Source organism: Eulemur rufifrons, chromosome 11, assembly GCF_041146395.1.
Source record: "Eulemur rufifrons isolate Redbay chromosome 11, OSU_ERuf_1, whole genome shotgun sequence".
Taxonomy (NCBI): Eukaryota; Metazoa; Chordata; class Mammalia; order Primates; family Lemuridae; genus Eulemur; species Eulemur rufifrons.
In genome coordinates this window covers 5,803,055-5,822,535 of record NC_090993.1, presented here as the reverse complement: position 1 = coordinate 5,822,535, position 19,481 = coordinate 5,803,055, and the positions used below count along the sequence as shown (strand labels likewise).

Here is a 19,481-nt window from a genome sequence, read left to right as displayed (position 1 = left end):
TCCATCCTCCTTCCTACTTCTCTGATTGTAGCAATTACGAAGAGAAGTTCCAATCAAAGCCAATCTGTCTCGTCTCAGAATGGACTGTTATTTTCTTTTAAAGCCTTTATATCCTACTACTTTTTCAATCTCTTGAAGCAAGAAGCATGCTCTGTGTTAGTTCTGCTTCTGGTGATAATATTATGAACTAGGTCAGAAAGTAGTTAGGAAATGAAATAGGTCCATAGCTAAGAATCTCATTTCAAAAAAAAAAAAAAAAATCTTGACTCTGTTCCAGGTTCATGTTCAAAATAAACTCTACTCTCTATTCCAGGAAAATCATGCGATTTCTGAGAAAAATGCCAAAGGAACGTTCCGTGGAGAGAAAGAAGGGTTAAGAGCCTGACAACCTGACCACGGTGTCCTCCCCTTCCATGGGGGTCAGTGGCAGGTCCCTTTCCTCTTGTCTCTCAATACTCTGAATACTGTTGCTCGTGGAAACACAGTCCTGGGCACCTGGTCGGGAAGGCACAAAAAGGCTTTGCTTATACTGGTGCATTTATCTGCAGCCTGAAAGGGGAGGTGGCTTTGGAATGGGGACTTTGGAATAGTCTTGAAAAGTGGCTTGCCTCCAAAGAAAAACAAGAAAGGGAGCAATAGTGTCACTATGTAGGACAAAACAATGTGCCCTGGGGCTGCGAAGGAGAGTGTGAGTGAAGAGGAAAGGGTCAAGGTAGCTCAGACAGGCTGGGTTTAAAACCCTCATTTGCCCAGGTGACAAAGAGGACCAGGGCGGGGCTCTGCAGAGAGCACGTTCTTCTACGAGGCTGCTCCCCGGAGTCCCCTAGTCCGTGTTCCTCCTGGAGGAGGGAAGGTCAGCTTTGCTGGTTTTCAGACTCCTCTGCTGTCATACCTGCCAAATGCTGCCAGCAGGCACTGCCAGGTCCCGGACGTTCCTGGGCCAGTTCCCAAACAAGTGTGCCAAGGGGCAGAGAGACAGAGCTCCGCCATCAGCCGCCCTATTCTGTGTCAGGCAAAGCGGTTTATTACTTTGCAGTCTGGCTTACACGGAACTATTCTGTACATCATGAACCCCAAGAGGGGCTGCAGGATTTGCGGGATCCCTGCCACAGGGAAAGGAAAAAGAAGTTTGCAATTTTTTTAAATTGTGGGAATGTTGGTTTTAATTAGAACAGGAGGAATTGGGCGCCAAGAAAAGGGAGGAAAAGGATAAAGAAAAGTAATGTTTTTTAGCATAGAGGTAGGAGAGATTAAATACGAAATCACACGTAGAGTCGGGATGTCCTGGGGAAGGGGTGGAGGTAACCGACTCTGTCTTGCTGAGTTCAGTCACCTGTTGTCCCTGAGGGGCTCAGACTACGAACTGAGGTGGGCCAGGGGGCTCCAGAGAAACCCTCCTGCAACATGGGAGTTTCCAGCCCTAACTTGGAGTCCCCACAGTTGTTTTCCTTATTGTTGTTGCTGTTTTTATACTTCATGGACCAGTAAAATTATAAAAAAAAAAATACCTTGGGATAACATTGAATTGCCCACTTTTTATTTTGCCAAGGGGAAAAATCTCACAATTTCAATTATAACGTCATCAATATACCATCATTTTAAAATCCCTCACCCCTCCAAAAGAACATAATCCCAGGATAAAAATAGTCTTTCTGAAGGCAGTTCAGCTGATCTTCAGACTGATTATTTGTAATGATTATGTAGAATCACTACAAATATACACTGATACATATAAATACATATACATAAGTATATATGTAACGATTGTGTGTATACACACACTGATATGTATAGATATGTTTGTTAAAAGGTAAATACAAAAAATTTAGCATTCCATTTATTTATGGCATTCCATTGTAGGTTGTTTTTTTTTTTTTTTTTTTAGTGGGTCAATTAGGGGTAAACTTGTAGACATTTTAAATACACACTTGTACACAGGCCTTCTGGTGAAACGGGAAGCGTTAGGGTTAACTAATGTGAAGACAGCGGTGAGGGCAGCTGGGCAGAGCTGGCCAGGACGTCAGGAAAGAGGTGTCACTGCCTTGAAGAGTTACATGCAACCCTAATATTTATCAGGAATTATTATGATAAAAAAGAGAACACAACAGATCGCTCTGGTCCCCTTTGTTGACAGAGCCTACAGCCTTTCTCAAATTCCTTAGGTGTGCTAGAACTGCTGTCCCCATTCAGAATTCTGCACGCAAGCCTGTAATCTCCAAAATCCTTACTTGGCAGGAAGCGCATTTAAACATTTTATTTTTGCTCCCAGTGTAACAGCAGAAAAAAAAATTTACATTTTTACAAGATTTCCCCTCCTTTTGCACTTAAATGTTTCAATGGACTCTGCACATAAGATCAGAGGTTTCCCGGAGGGTCAGAAGAAGTTGATTATGGTAGGCAAAGCGGGGGCAGAAAAGCCACAGATGACTTGATGAAACAAGAAGTAAAGTTGACAAATGTAGTTTGCTGAAGGCAGGACACTGTGAAATCATTATATTTTCTACAAAGGGAGTAAGCACATCCCTGCAGAGTCAGATCTTTGCAGTCAAGCATTAAAATCTTTATCTTCACCAGATGCATAAAATGGAAAATAAAAATTTTTGACAGAGAGAGAGGGAAACACGATCAACTTCGGTTTCACCCCGGACTTTACAACAAAGCAATTTAAAGAGGCAGCTGGTACCTCTACCTTTAGGCAAATGAGCATCAGTGAAGAGCTCTCAGTCCAAATCCAAGCTATGGGAAATAAATCTGGATAATGTCAAATCAAGTGAGTAAAAAGCAAGATGCTTTCATTAGAATGATCAAAGGCAGTATTGAATTTCTATTAAGAAACGAATTTGCATGCTGAGCAAAAGCAATTCGAATTACTTTTTGCTAAAAACAAAGTAAATGAATTTGTGGAGAACATGCTCAGTGCTGATGAAATGTTTATTGAGCATAAAGCTACACCTCTAGGAAGTGCTCTTAAGTCATCCATAAAAATAAGCACAAACTCCAATTTATTATTTTCCAACCTTCTCTATGTATAACGGAGGTAAAGATCTGAAAAAGGGCAACGCACTATTTCACGAATTATCTCTTTAAAGCCCCTCTCTTTCTAGGAATTAAAATCTGCATTCCTTCCCCAGGCCAGTGCAAAGAAACAGAAAAATGTTCTTTGCTGTTTGTTTCCTATTACCTTAAACTACAGGAGATGGCTCAACAGAATTGTCCAGACAAGGGTCACAAGATTATTGACACTGCAGATAAGGTCTCAATAATCCAAGTCTATAACCACTCATTATAGGTAAGCACCAATAGCCCGAAGCTGTGACATTTGACACTGGTCACATGGTCACATAGACCAGAGCCCACCTGCTGAAAACCCCACCCTGTTTTTCTGCTTAAAGGCAGGATGGTGGTCTTTGAGATGCTAGTCTACCACCCTCTTCATTTGCTGGCAAATTAATAAACTTCTTTTTCCTTTTTCCTCAAACCAGTTGTCCTCATTCTTCATTTTCATTGATTCGACCTCAGGGACAAGTACTGAGCTTTTGGTAACATATGTTCAGAATTAACTCTCTTTACACACCAACTGTAAAGCAGGGGATGGCCTGTCAGATGACTCCACAGATGAAAAATGTTAGGTCTGCATGGTATTTTAAAAAAATAAATAAATAAATAAAAAAACTCTGAATTTGAATCCTTTCATACTAGTAAGCACAGGCTCTGGTCCTCTATAAATTCCAGCCCTTGCTAGAGCTGATACATTTCCTCAAGCCCGGACTCTGAGGCTTTTGTGACCTGGAGTCACCACAGTGACACAGAGATCAATGGGCGGAACACACCCCCACAGGCCTGCAGCTCCCTGCCTCCCTGCAGCTCTCAGAACTTACGAGCAGCTCTTCTGAAATTACTAATCAAAGTGTGGAAAGAGATTGTTTACTGAAAGTTCCTGACATGCGCTTGAAGGAAATTAGAAATATTTCACCTCAGCGTATGGCATTTCGACATACTTGATGGAGTGAAGAAACCTCAGGGTCTCTCCTACCTCCCCCAAACCCCATCATCGACTCTCCCAAAATCAAGGAAGTTTCTGTATCTGCCTGAGGTCCAGACCCATCTGGAAGAATATCTGTTCTTTTCTTTCACTCCCTGTAAGACCAGGAGGAGTGTGACCACACCTGGACAGACTCTTTAAGAAGATCATGTCCAGTATCTCAGATTCATTTAAATTCCAAAGAGAACTATTTACCAGTTAACCTTTGTCCCCCTCATTCATCCTCCCTACTAATCTTTCACTGCTCCTCAACAGAATTCCTCGTTTCTTCCCTGCCATAACCCATTTTAGCAGAAAGGCATATGAGCTTCTAAATCCAGTTGGGGAGTTGAATCTTCATCCTGAGGGTTGCTGTGTATACACATTAAATACATTTGTGTCTTTTTCCTCCTGTTAATCAATTTGCCTCATGTCAGTGATTTTTCAGTGAATTTTAGGTGGGCAAGAGACTCGCAACCTACACACTCATGTTAGATAAATGTTAGATCCTAACCCATCCCTTCTTCTGGCTTGAGGGGGAAAAAAAAAAACTAACTAAAATATACATCCTATTCTCTGCTTGAAACTTTTGCACTATTGAAAAAAGAATCTTGACATTTGCTTCTATTCTCTTTTGTTGAGAAGCTTTTAAAAAGAGAAGACTGTGTCTAGCTCATTTGATATAAGTATTTTTTGAGTAAATAAGTGAGTAAATAGGATAATCTTTTGATAATATAAGCTAGAGTTCTTTGGTATCTATCATTCTAAACCTGAAATATGGGGGGCTGTAATTCCTTGTATCAGCCCTAGAACAGAGCAACGTGCTAAACAGTCTCTCGGTATTCAACAGCTTAAATGGAGCTAATTTGGAATAATAAAACTCAAGACAGGAAATCGCAAACATGCTGACTCCTTGAAAGTGTTACAACAAAGCTACACGTTTCAAATCTACTAGGAGGCAAAAAAGATCATCCTCAAAATACAAAGTGCTGAGTTTTAGCAAGCTGTGTAATTGTCATAGCCTCTGCATGAAGTTCGGAGCACTTGAATTTTAACTTTCACAATGCGAATTCCTTCATCCCCAAATGCTCTTACTCCAGAGAATAATACCTTTCTTCACATTAAAAACTCTATCAAAGGATAAAGATGTAGCTGGGTGGTCAATCATTAACAGCTAACTGGAAAGGAAACCATTAGGAGCAGGTGGTGGTTTCTGTACTAAAAACTGTATGACTCTCCCAAGCACACAACCTTTTCTAGATTATCAGTGATGTCAACTCTCGATAAAAATAGTTCTTTAAAACAAGTGCTACTTGGAAGTATTTGCTACTCAAAGAGTAGTAAACAACCACTTTCTTCCTCTGAAGCTTTATTGGGCATCTCAGGTGAGAATATAAAGCCAAACACAGCAACGTTTCTCCAGAATCAATCTACCATCCAACCACCTACCATGGCCACAGCACCCACCATGGGTAAGACAGCATTTCTCCTTTAAAGCAAGTCCAGTCTTAGCTGATTTTACTGTGGCATTTGACAGTCTCTTTTTTAGTGTATTTCCCAAGTAAAACCCTCTCCTGGTTCTCTTCCTACTCCTATGTCTTTTCAATTTCCTTTGCTGGATTTTTTTTTTTTCCTGAAAAACTTTAAAATCTGATGTCAACATGGAGGTGAGTCATGGGGCCTCTTTTTATCCTCCCTCTCCTGCCTCGGAGAGTATGCCCTTTTCAGCTACCACTGTGACAGCTCCCTCTTTGTCACCACATCAGGCTTTATTCTAAGCCCTTGTCCATGTTCAGCACTGGCTTCTAGACATCTGCTCTCAGATGATCCACGGACACCACCATGTTCAACACAGAATGCTTCCTCCAGCTACAGTTTGATACAACCAGCCATCTGAATTAAAGCCTTAAAAATCACTTAGGCAATTGAATATTCTCTCTTTTAGAAATCTCTTAAATTTATCCTCTTTTTTTTATACCTTCACTGCCACTGTCTTAGGAGAAGGGGAGCTAACCTTTTGTGTAATTCCTACTGGTTTGGTTCCAAATCATCTGCGGAGTCTCTCAAGTCCTCTACACCCTATCCTAGAATCTTGGGGAGTACATAGTTTAAATAAGTTCTCCAGGTAATTCCATTGTGCCCCTAAATCTGGTAATACAATATTAGGTGCTTTATATATATTATCTTAATTAATCCTCACTGCAATCTATGGGGCAGGTACTTTTAAACCCATTTATAGACAGGAAAACTCAGCCTCAGAGACGCTGAGTAACTTGGCTACGATGAAACAGCTGCTAAGGAACAGCACTGAGATTCAACGTTTACCTGACTTCAAAAATCTGTGTTCTCCAGAGTTTCCTGCCATTAACTCTCCACTCACTTGCCCAGTTCCCACACTTTCAGCTGCATAAGTTGTAAAAGAGGTTTGGTGTTTTTTTTTTTTTTTTTTTTACGGAGATTTCTGAGCCAAACCCACAGAATTTCTGATTCTACTGAATTAGATTGGAACCCAGGCATGGGCATTTTAACAAGCACCTTGGGGGATTCTCAAACAGGCATCTAGGAATAAGCTTTGAGAAAAAATGCATCAGCTACATTATTATTAATATTTTTTTCCCTGAAATGCAAATAGAATCAGGTCCATATTCTTGTGAACTATTAATATTTAATGGCTCCCAGTTAGTCTCAAAATAAAGTCCAAATTGTTAAGCCTGATGTGAACAACCTTCACATGATGGTCACAGTCTTATTTGTGTCATCTCTTGTCTCTCCCTCCTTTGCATTCTGTGACAAAGTCGAGCCTTTTCATATTGTCAAGTCTTTGTACATACTGTCGCCCTTACTTGGAGAGCCTGGAATTATTTAAATCCGGTTACCTGCTCTGTCATCCCCCCACAGTGAGGCAGTGGGTCCGTCCTGTGACTCTCTAACACTAAGACATCCCTCATTTCAGCGTTTCTATTGCACAGCAGTTGTTTGTTAACACACCGATCTCACATATTTTTAGTGGTCAACACTCATGGTCATTCCTCTTTGCATCTCTAGCTTTAGCACAGCCTTTATGCAAAGTAGACCCTTAGTAAATATTGGCAGATTGAAAAAATATGCATCAATCCATTGAACTTTGACAGATAATCCTAAAAGCTTAAACATTCTGTGGATATATCTGACCATTTTTCATACATGTTAATGAAATATCATCACCTATTCACCCATCTCAATCTTTTGGCATTTCGTGGACTTAATACAACTTTTAGAGGAAGAAGGGATTTTGGAGGTCATCTTAGATAATCTCCTCATTTTGTAGATGGGAAATATAAACAGGGAGGAATTAAGTGACTTTCCCAAGTTTACTCAGCGGGTTAAGTGGAGATTTGAAAGCTTTTCTTTCCCTGGTCTAGTTCTCTTTTCTCTACCCCATACCACTTCGTTTTTCTTTTTCTTCCTTTATCCTAGAATAACATTTATTTGGGTTCCCGCTTTGGCTGAGGCACTACTGGGCCAGATACGTCACCTCTGGGTTGCATTTCTTCATTCCTACTGTCATCAGCACTTGAGCAGGTGACATGCACTGGCACTGTGCCAGCTGCCAGAAACGCAAATGTTAGTAAGACAGAGTTCCCAGCCCCAACAAGCTTACAGCTCAGAAGGGAAGATAGTTTGGCAGGCAGCAATTAAGATGTGGTGTCTCAAGTGTTTGCATTACTGGTCTAACCAAGCATACACCCCAAGACATCAGCAAAAGATCTTGCCCTCCACGGCATCTGGGGATTAAACACAGAATGACAAGTTGATAATAATGCATACAAAGGACAAATGTCACTGCTCCCTTCTTTACCAACGTTGTCATAGGGAAGAAAGGGTCACTTAGGAAAAGGATAATAAAGCACACACTTGAGAAGGCTTGTCCTAACTCAGTCATGGAAATACCAAAAAAAAAAAAAAAAAAAAAAAGTACCCACTGCAAAGGATCTTTACTATTCCCTGACTCCTAAGAGAGAATAAAAATTGAGGCCTCTGACAGCATAATTATTAATGCCTGAACCTGGAAAGAGACACAGCAGATACAAGGCAACATAATCAACCTTTAACATCACATTCCCAGGATAGACTGAGTCACACATAAATAGTGTGTGTCTTAGATTGTTTAAAATACCCTTTGATTCAACCTTCATTAATCTCAGACCAAAGTCCAAACTCAATACTTATTCATCTATGAATATTTTGAGAGAGATATGACATTTGATGTTAATGCTTTTGGAGCTCTAGAATGCTCTGTGCATAATATTCCTAATATGTTAAAACTAGAGGGGGGCAAAGTCCCTCTCTTAGCCACGCCTCCCTTTTTTTTGTAATAACAATATGCAAAGAAAGACAACCAAACTCACAAGACTCACTCACATAAAGTAGCTCAGCTCAATATTACGGACCGAGTTAAAGTCTAAAGTGTTTATAGTCCACATGTCTAATGGAAATTTTCAACAACTTCAAGATAACTAATTTTGTGAAATAAGCTTCCTGTGGAGACTGGTTAAATTCCTGGAAGAATACTTGGTTTTCACCAGTAGATAACAAGCATTGGAACAGAGGTCAGCTCTGGGCAGCGTGGTAGCACCCAGGACAGTGACCTCACAGGGGCCAAGGTGAGCAGAGCGGGGCTCCTGCAGGGCCGCTTCAGGTAAAACCCAAGAGACGGAGACCAGAGGGAAGGTTGTGCCCCACAGAGAAAGCCAGTGACATGAAGGCTCAGCCCTGGGGGAAGCTGGCACTTCTGGGGCCTAGGAAGACATGTGGACTCACTACAGCATAGGATGGAAGTTGCTAACGGAAGGGACATCAGGAGACGGAGCTGTCCAGGCAGGCAGGGGACCCGAATCTCACATGCAGCGGAACTCTGTGCATAACTACACAAGGGCTCCCTCAGGGTCTCTACGAAAGCCGACCTCTACTTCATGTAGAAAAACAATCATCTGATTCAAGCTTCAGATGAATTTGGGATAAAAATAAATGCAATCCAAGGATGTATATCTTAAAGGGTTGCAAAGTTCAGAAACAGAATTTGTTTTTCTTTTGTTTGAGTTGCGAAATCAATGGAAAAGTGTCAACAGTCAGTGATGCATTCACTGAAAAGGTCTCTGTCCTCTGGGTGACGCCTGTGGCTGGCGGGTCCTGGGGGAAGAGGGAAGCACGCTGAGACCTCAGAGCCCTGGTCTCCTTGGAGGATGGGGCCAGGAGCGGACCAGGGGCTGCTAAGGGGAGAGTTTCAAGGTGGGGAAATCCAGAGGGAAGTCCAGCTATGGACCGGGACACAGTATCATGCGGGCAAAATCTGCGAGGGGTTGTAGGGATTTGGAATCCACATGTCTTTCTGAGACGTGAGATACTTAGTCTAAATGAGAAAACCTTAATCTAAGCCTACTGTACACTTCCTTCCCACCCAGCAGGCTCGGGAAACGAAGATGGATGTGCGCCAACAGCTGAAGGACAGTGACGGAAGACGCTCATGTGCTGGCAAAAGCAGAGGCAGAGCATCGAGGCAGACACAGGTTGCAAGGTGCACACTACAGGAAACACAGTGATACAGGCTCACGCAGACTGCAGAGGGGACAACGTAAAAAATGTCATGGCATTACTCCTTCCCCTTTGGTGGGCAGCCCTGACTTGGCCCTCCCAGCATAAAAATAAGGAGAGTCAGCCACACCTGGATTTGAACTGAAGGGAATCAGAATGTGCCACCCAAATACGCCATTTTGGCACATAGACTATTTTGAGCTGACAGCCATTGAGAATCCACAGATGCAGAAAGAAACCTTCTTGGAACTTCCCTTATCTGCCCGTGAGCAGAAACTTCTGAGAGATGAAAACTGACACGAATCCCTCTCCCTGGGGAATTTTATGGCCATGAACAATAAGGAAAGTTGGTGCTGAGATGGGCCTATAGAAATAAACTTTACTAAATAATATTTATCTTTTATCAGTTTCCCCCATATATTAACCTCCCCACAATTTACTGCCCCTAGAAGTTCTAACCTCTTTTTCTTTGTCTTGTCACTTCTCCAAAAATTTATTGTCCTTTTTTAAAATTGATATTTAAGGCTCTGGTCTGATACCTCTCTAGGGTTTTCGTTCAATTCTGTGAGCCCCATCCATGTGCAAATGACAAAAACCCTTTTTCTCCTGTTCATCTGTCTTCTGTCAGTTCAATTTTTGAGGCTTCAGCCACTGAAACTAAGAGGGTAGAGGAAAAAGTTTTTTCTTCCCCAGTGAAACCCAGCTTGATCTCTTACTAAGTGGGTAGATTATTTAATAATTTTCCATCTATCATTTTATCTGTAAAATAAGGTTAATAACATCTGCCTTATTGTAAGAACCAATGAGATAATGTTAGGTCCCAATATGGTAGCTGGCATAGTATGGATACACAATAAATGACAGCTGCAATAACACCAAGTAATAGCCCAAACTGGTCATTTGTCATGGGCCACAGTCCACCCCACCTGGAGATCTAGTTCTAGATCCTTCTGGTAGTAAGAACTGACTACCAGGATATACATGGAGACCAAGTAATGTTATAATCAAATTAAAACACAACAGCCAACTCTAACTGCAGTTACTAGACATAGCTTCACTGAGAATTGCATGGTAAAGACAAGAAAGCATTTATTTGCATAATAGCTAGAAAGACAAATATCCCAGCCTGCAGTATTTCCAAAAGAGTGCTCAGAATTAAGTACTTCATTTATAATAAAGGACAGGGCCAACTTATATGGTGAATGTCCCAATTATTGAAGCAAAGAAATCAGAGTGAAAGTTCATCTTATAGATGCACAAATGATCAATTTTCAATGTTCTCTGGAAGTAAACACATTAATAATTACCTACGAATATCTCCTACAATTGGATATTTCTAATATGATGGAAAAGAAAGGCTCCCAAATCTCATTATACCTCTCTGATAAATTAGATTTGCTCTGTGTGATGTCATTTATTTTGTTGCTATTAATATTACAATTATTATTGTGATCGCTGAATCAGTCTCAGATACTTTGCTGTGTTTGGCTGGATCCCCTGTCAAGCCATACTTGTCCTATGCTATGAAGATGCCAGTCACAGACAAAGAGAAAGACATGGCTCTTTAAAACATATGCAAAGGCTTTCAGCATCACTCATAATTAAAAAATAAAATAATAAACTACCACTGTCTTTCTTTTATCAGATTAGCAAAGACAAATAATTTGATAATACTCAATGTTGGCAATAGTGGGGAAAGCAAATAATCTTCCATCTTAATGACACAGGCTCTTTGTAATACAATTTGTACTATCTATACAAACTTAAAATGCATCTTCCCTTTGGCCTAGAAATTCGATTTTTAGGAATTTAAAGATGTTCTACTACTTACAGCTAAATGTGTTTATATAAGGATGTCCGTTGGCAGCGTTGCTTGTTACGATAACAATAAAACAGCGTCAAGAAAAACCCCAAGGTACCTAAATGTCCTACAGATCAGTAAAGGACTAGTTAAATTAATTATATTACATTCATACAATGAGTGCTATGCAGTCACCATGGATCTATATGTCTTAATATGTAAAGATGACTGGAAAAAATTGTTCATGGTACAAAATCATGTCTATATGCTACCATTTGTAAGAAAAAACAGACAGATATGTAGATACACAGAATACAAATATCCATACTCATATGTACATATATAAGGTCATAGTTCCAAAGGATATACAAGAATGTGTCAACAGTATTTGCCTCTGGGCTAGGGGACCCAGGGTCTGCAATGGGAAAGGGGTCATGTTCCATTGTAAGACTGCATTGTTTATATTACTGTCATCCACATATATTAGTTTTGCAATCGCATAGACACTTACTTGTTTTAAAAGGCAAGGATCTAATGGAGTAACTTGGAAATGCAAGCGTGATAAAATAAGCAAAGTTAAATGAGGTAAATCTAAGATGAAAGATTAATCTTGAGGGAAGAGATCCCTGACCTGTATGATTTTCCCTTTTAGTCAAGCAAGTTACACATTTTAATTCATTTACTTTTTTTTTTTTTTTTTGAGACAGAGTCTCACTCTGTTGCCCAGGCTAGAGTGCCGTGGCGTCAGCCTAGCTCACAGCAACCTCAAACTCCTGGGCTTAAGCGATCCTACTGCCTCAGCCTCCCGAGTAGCTGGGACTACAGGCATGCGCCACCATGCCCGGCTAATTTTTTTGTGTATGTATATTTTAGTTGTCCATATAATTTCTATTTTTAGTAGAGACGGGGTCTCGCTCTTGCTCAGGCTGGTCTCGAACTCCTGACCTCGAGCGATCCACCCGCCTCGGCCTCCCAGAGTGCTAGGATTACAGGCGTGAGCCACCGCGCCCGGCCTTCATTTACTTTTTATAAAACGCTATAGAATATGTACTAGTATGGTCACCATCCTTCTACACATGAACCCAGGCAGGTCAAAGAGCCAAGTTCACACAGCAGGCGGCCGAGCTGAGATGCACACTCAGTTCTCTCGGGCATTTCTCACACACTGCACCTTGACCTCTGCTGCCCAGCGAGGGCCGGGGCTCCAAAACCTCTCCATGGCTTGTGATGGCTCTGGCAAACTGCAATGTCTGTTTTTGCAAAAACGTAAGCCTTACGAGGCTGTGGTTTATATTTTAAAAAGTGACATTTCTGGCACTGGACGATAGCGGTCTTTGGTGAGTGTGGTTCAAAAATTAAGTGAATCATATAATACCTCCCTTTGTAAAGAACTTTGCAATAGTCTACCAATGCATTATCTTATTTTCTTCTCACAACAGCATGGAAAGAAGATTGCCATCAATTTATAAATGCAAATACTGAGGCTGCGTTTAGATGACTTCCTTCAGCTGTCCCTGTGAAGGCAGACAGGCAACCGACCCTAGGTCTTCTGAAACTAAGTGATGTTCCAGACACACCCCTGTGCCAAGTGCGAGTGACATCTGAAAACTAGCTCCAGATTGGCAGCTGTGGTTTGTCTGCAGAAACCTGTATTGCTCGCAGCCAAGCCTTTTAGACTCACAGTCTCAAGTTTCTCCTCGGAAACATGACCCCATTCTCAAGCGCTGCATTCCGAATCTGCAAGCTGTTCTAAATTTCCAAGTTCTACAGTTTTGGAAGCTGAGCTCCCATGAATTCTTTAACAAATTTTTCTTTTAAAAACTTTGTTTTTTTTTCTTGCTTATTTTCCTGAGTTCTATATAGATTCTAGTTATCAACGCTTGATCGGATGTGTAGCATGTCGGGCAGGTGGGAGGCGGAGGAGGGGATGGGTATATACACACCTAATGCGTGCAGTGGGCACCGTCTAGGGGATGGACATGCTTGAAGCTCTGACTCAGATGGGGCAAAGGCAATATATATAACCTAAACATTTGTGCCCCTGTAATATACTGAAATGAAAAAAAAAAAAAAAACTTTGTTTTTCTCAATATAGTCTTTGTGATCATGGCAATTATTTTAATTGAAAGTTCTAATTAGAAAGAGTTTCTAATTAGATGTCTAGAAACAAAATACAACATCTGGGGGCACTTCCACCTAGGGTTTCTTTCTATTTTTCTCCCCTTGGTCACTGTTCCTACTGCGTCAGGTTAAGGGGCGGGCTGTCCTCTGTTACAAGGAGAATGATCATCACAGGACCCTTCCCGACAAGGTGGAAGAAACAGACTGTCTGTACCTTCTGTCCCCAACACAATCCCTGATTATCAGATATAGCTGTGCCTGTAAGGGCTTGATGAACTTTTTGAAAAATATATATCACATTCAAATGATCTTTTGGAGGATAAACCTGGCAACAGGAAATGTCAACATCATTAATCGTATATTAAGTTTCATTAAAATCAAAACTTTGAAATAATTAGCGTCTGCTGCTTCCCAAAATAGCAATTATGGACCATCAGGAAGTGTTACCTTCTCCCAGATTTCCTCCTACGAACACTGAATTCTAAAGATAAAACATTATTTTTAAAATAACCTTTGAGATTTTTTAGTGGTGGGACTATAAACAATACTTTGTGGATAACTCTTTCATAATTCAGGAAATTTGAATTTTGCTGAACTCAATGGTGAAATGAAAATGTCAGTAAGTCCCTGCTGTTTCACACGAGTAGACCCAGAAGCATAAAAATATCTGTATTTCAACATGTTTGGGGACGTCTCTTTTTCTTCATTTAAAATCAAGCTATCTTCCATTCCTAATTATTATTAAAGTTATTTATTCGATGCTAGTGATAAAAAATATAGTATGAAATTATTCTACTTTAAGCAATTCCTCTGCAAATTTCTTTTTCTAACTTATCTCCATGTGATAGTCTTGAGATAAATAATCTATAAACTTTTGTATCTTTTCTCATAATCTTTGGTTATTGCCCCAAAGCAAATTATACCATGAAGAAATAATAAAGTGATCTAGTAATAAAGTGATCTAGTAATATGTAATATCTCAACGAACAGTATTATTCCTGCAATTTATACTTGTGTTTACATGAAAATGACTGCCCACTAAAAACAGTAGCTACTCAGTCCGGACGTGTGAGATACTGTGTAAGACACAAAGAGAAAAAGATGATGAATGAAATAATTCACCTAACATCTTGCTCAAGCTTACAGAGTTAATAAGTGACAGAATGTAGATTTGAATTCGGATCTTTCTGATTTCAAAGTTCATGGTTATTCACTGCATTAGGCTGGTTTGGAAATGGAGTAGTTTGCTGGCAGGTAGGTGCCAAGGTGAAGTGGGCATTAAATTTATTGATTTGAAATGGCTACAAAACGGCAAGGCTAGAGTGTTGCAAAATAAACTTTCAAGTTACTAAGGATGTTGGCAAGGGATAGAACTTAGGGTTAGGAGGTCTGTTAGCCAGGCACAAAAGAAGGTGGGAAAGAGTCCTGTAAGTGAGAAGACAATGTTGCCTATGATGATAAGAGGGGGGAGTGGAAGGTGTAAGAAAATTCCTTCAAATTAAAATAAGAACGACCCAGAAAAGATGGTGGAACAACGGTCTGGAAACTGGATTGGGGCACAAGGCATCGATCATGTGACTCTACCTCCTTGTCCTGCGCATTGGAGAGAATAGGAAAGCAGAAGCCTCTTGGGGATGAGGTTAGGTGGAAGCGAGACACCAGTTCCAGGACAGACACATAAGATGTGCTTGGCTGAGAGAGCAGGAGAACAGAAACACGGACACAGGGGAGGAGGCTGCAGAAGAAAGGAAGATCCAGAGGGGACCTGTGTTCTGGAAAAGATGGCTGCATATAGCGGTGGTGTTTGTAACCACGTAGTGATTCCAAATACCCGGGGAAAGGAGCCAGGAGAATGGGTGGTAGTTAGAACAGTATTTTCTAGATGGCGGGAGAAGCAGTATTATCAGAACGTACTTACTGAGTGAGACAGAAAATATAACAAGACCCAAATTCCAGTTGCATGAGTTAAAAACAAAAGTTAAAGTAAATTATAGCTTCCCCAAAGTGAAAAGAAGTGTAATTTGAAGGCTTTCTGTTTTTTATTGAAAACTACTGATATGTGGCTATGTGTGTTGAAAAGTCCTGGGTATTTTGTCTTAAGGAAGTTGCTATGGTTTGACCTCTGTCAGACTGCTTTCTAGGTGTTTGGGTTTGCATTTAAAGCACGCAGCAGTCTTCGTTACAGGTGAGGTGAGGGATAGAGGCAGGGTGTTTCCGCTCAGAAGACACCAGTCATTGGCCTCTTGTCCATGGAACGCTTACGTTTGACATGTAAGAGCATTAGCAGAAGATGACAGCAATTTGCTGTTGGTTCTATTGCTTTCCTTAAAATAATCCCTAAACAATTTTTCTCCCAAATCTAGTCCGAGAAGTAAATATATTTATGGAACACCTTTCGAAGATGAAGGAAGAAAATCTAAAATGTAAATATTGATTTCTTTCTTGTATGCTTTGCTTGGTGCATACTACTTGTTGCCTGGTAACTAGACTATCATGCATCGTGGGTTAAAAAAAAGAAAAGTGAATTGTCTTTTCGGGACATTTCCTGTGCCAGAACGTTGAATTTCAAAGCAAAATATCCAGAGGGAAGGCTCATAGACACATGATCAGGTTGCTGATTTTAAGCTGGAAAAGAGGGGCTCTTAGCCTAATGCTTTCCACAGGAGAAAAATTACAATTTAAATTCATTATAAGCTCTAATTCATAATTATAGCTGTAATTTTGTAGCCCTACATTGCTGCTGCAAATTTGCAGCAATGCACATACAAAAATAGATGTCTTATCTACCTGCTTCCTCTTGGTATTTTTCTACATTCTCCTCCTATCCTCCCCGCCCTCAAAAAGTAGCAGCTCAGGGAAGAATCTGATAAGGAGATTTACGGGGTTGACACCATGCTGTGATGGCTCTGCCAGTCAGGAATGGCCCCAGGGAAATGTCATTCAATGGAACTGAAGCAACATAATTCATAAATATAATGGTAAAGCTGTCAGCATTTCTAGATTAAAAACTGTGTGCTAAATTGAGACAGAATGAGGAGGCCCGTGTCTTCTCACAGACTTGCCTACTTCTTTAATCCCTAACTTAGTTGGAATTTTTCCTGAGATGTGTTTCTTTCAGCTTCCATTTGATACAACAACAAACACGGTGTTCTTTGTCCCCTGGGGCACTCATTTTTGCCAGGCTTATCCTGGAGCAAACTCAAACCTCATGTACAGTGGCCTCCAGACGCACAGATTGCTACAAAGTTTCATTTTATTGACCACCCCTCTGTATAAAATATGACCGAGCTGTACAGGGAATTCAAACATGACTCATTTGTGTCACTTGGGCTAAGAGGAAGCACATCTGGGGACAAAGAGTCACGCCTCAGCTTAAGCCCAGGGGCAGCTGGATGACGACATGTGGTTATGACGGTTTTTTCTCCACCGTCCAGAGCGCTCTTTGGATCTCTTGCCCACCCCCTAAAAGAGAATTTTTGTTTGTTACCTCTTACCGACATTTATTTTGGCAATTTTTTTCTGAGAGTCCATCCTCATCCTCTCCCATGATGTCCACGGCAGAAAATATCAACGCAACTAGAATGGCAAAGCAGCACACCAGGGCGAAGATCACGATGCACTTCTGCTGGGACTGAAAGAGGGAAAGAAAACAAGGGGAAGTAAATGCAGCCACTTTCGCTTAGGAAATGCAAGATCTGACAGCTTTTCCAAATTCCAGGAAAAAATTTGGGAGATATAATGACTTTGATCACTGCCAGAGAGGGAAGAGCTGCTCTCTGGATGGAAAAGCCCAAGAACTTTATGCTTCTTTCTCAACACAGCCTCAGAGTACAGATTACAGAGAAAGATATAGTCAAGCTCCCACTAAACATGGTAGAACCTATTAGATAATTCAAATGCAGCATCCAGAATTCTGAATGAGTTCATGCTTCTTCTTTCTACTCAAAAGCAGTCCAGAAAAGATCAACGTGAGATCTATCATTTCAAATTAAAAATGAAACACCGATGCTAGCTTCATGGGTTATTTAACTGACATTATTCATCTCAAAATGCTGAACACAAACATAACCAATCTTCATACTCTTGATATGATGTTCACTTAAAAACACAAGCTGAAGGTCCAGGGAATCAGAGTCACTCAAGTGTCTATCTTTAGGCCCAAGTATTGTCATCTGAGACATCCCTGTCTCTGGGGCCTCGTAGGAGGAGTTGGCAGAAGACAGCGCCATGATAACCGGGCAGAAGCCACGACCACCGAGACAATCTTATGCTTGTCTTCTCTCTGCTATGATCTGAATATTTGTGTCCCCAGAAGACTAATTCATTTTCAAATCCTTAACAGATCATTTTAGAAATCAATTGGAACCTCGCTTTTTCTGTTTTTATTGAGTTGAATCAGGGGCAGAAAAGTTTTAAGGAGAACCTATAAACATGATTGCAATTTAAATTTTACTGATGAGTTCAACTTATTTAGAGAAAAGGAAATTTGAAATGCTATTTTATATCTAGCATCAGCAAATCTGTACTTTTCACTGAACCCCCCTCTCACCTGCCCGACACCTTATGAATGTTATTTCTTATTACACTGGCTGTGTGATCTTGAGCCTTGTCATTTGACTCTAAAATCTATTGTCCTCATCCGTAAAATGGGGAGAATAATACCTGCCCCTATGATTACAATAAGAAGAAAATATGCAGAAGCCCTTTGCAAACTTCCAGCATTGCGCAAATGCTAGTTATTAAAACATAAGACGTTAGAAATCTTCCAATTTTCTGTAGACGTGGCACATAACAGAAAGGTTCCAGATAGAAGCCACAGAGATCTCTATATAACACCAGAACATAATTTTAACACATTAACAGCCATGTGAGTTGTATTTAACTCACTGTAGTTTTGACTCCAGGGCCGCGTGAAGCATATATAAAATCCTACTTGTTGATGTTCATATTGTTACCATTAATATTGACAACTGCATTCTAAAAACGTGGAAGAAATGAATAGAAGTCAATAAATTTTGCTTTTCTATTTATGTTTACCTTTAAATTACACTTGAAGTTTTTATTCTATTTTTGCAATAAAACACTGTCGTTTCTGATTTTCTTGTGTGGCCATCAATGTGTTAAGGATCTAAGTTGTCCAAAATTCTAACAGAGGACCGAGGGAGGTGGTGAGCCCTCTCACCGACAGGGATAGAGCCGGGGAAGATGTCACATTGGTGGAAGCTATAGAGAAGGCCACGTGGGTGGAGAAAGAGGTGAAGTGATTGCATCCAGAGCTTCCTTCCCATTCTAAGTTTCTGTGAGCATTTTCCTTTCTCACGGAGCTAACCCTTCTCTCAATAATTAATTCACAAGCAGTAGGACTGTGTGCGTGATACTTATTTGCATTCCTCACATGCTCAGCGCTGGGTTCTACACATAGTAGGGGCTCAATAAATATTGGTGAACTGATTGAGAAAAGCTATAATAAGTGTCACTTGTATGGAGGTTTTCTCAGCATGAGTAGAGAAAATTCACAGGAAAACAAATAACTAAATTACATACATTCAACATAAACATGATCAAATCCAATTTGTGCTTGAAAAAGACGTTGGCACTCACTTTTTACATGTCTTGGGAATGCTTCCAAATTAAATGCGTTCTGGACAAAAGCACATGACACAATGAAGAAAATGCTGGATATGTAAAATTAACCGGGCCTATTCAATCTTTCCTAGAAGTAGCAACAGTGCTTCTAAGAATAAAGCCATATTTCATCTCAAAAACATTTTTGGCCATCACGAAATAGGAAGGATTCTTCTCGATTATTTTTAACAGTTTCCTCTGGACCTTGGCAGGGAAAGCAACAGAGGCTAAATATAGAAAGAAAGAAAGAAAGGAAGGAAGGAAGAAAGAAAGGAAGGAAGGAAGGAAGGAAGGAAGGAAAAGGAAAGAAAAGAAAAGAAAAGAAAAGAAAAGAAAAGAAAA

General features: G+C 40.5%; 1 protein-coding gene and 1 long non-coding RNA gene across 3 annotated transcripts in view; one reads left to right on the top strand and one right to left on the bottom strand.

Annotated features, from left to right (window-relative positions):
* The window catches only part of PLD5 (phospholipase D family member 5), a 198,300-nt gene that overhangs the window by 105,472 nt on the left and 73,347 nt on the right, over positions 1 to 19,481 (bottom strand). Inside the window, exon 2 of one of the 2 annotated variants that reach the window (XM_069484645.1) lies at positions 17,009 to 17,145. In XM_069484645.1, the coding sequence (XP_069340746.1) occupies positions 17,009 to 17,145 (137 nt within the window). Of the gene's footprint in view, positions 1 to 17,001; positions 17,146 to 19,481 lie in introns of those variants that run through there. The other variant, XM_069484646.1, reaches the window with a different exon arrangement.
* Positions 9,191 to 13,458, top strand: LOC138393458 (uncharacterized). Its single transcript, XR_011235185.1, has 3 exons — positions 9,191 to 9,289; positions 9,466 to 9,575; positions 12,833 to 13,458. It is a non-coding gene; the product is annotated as an uncharacterized lncRNA (long non-coding RNA).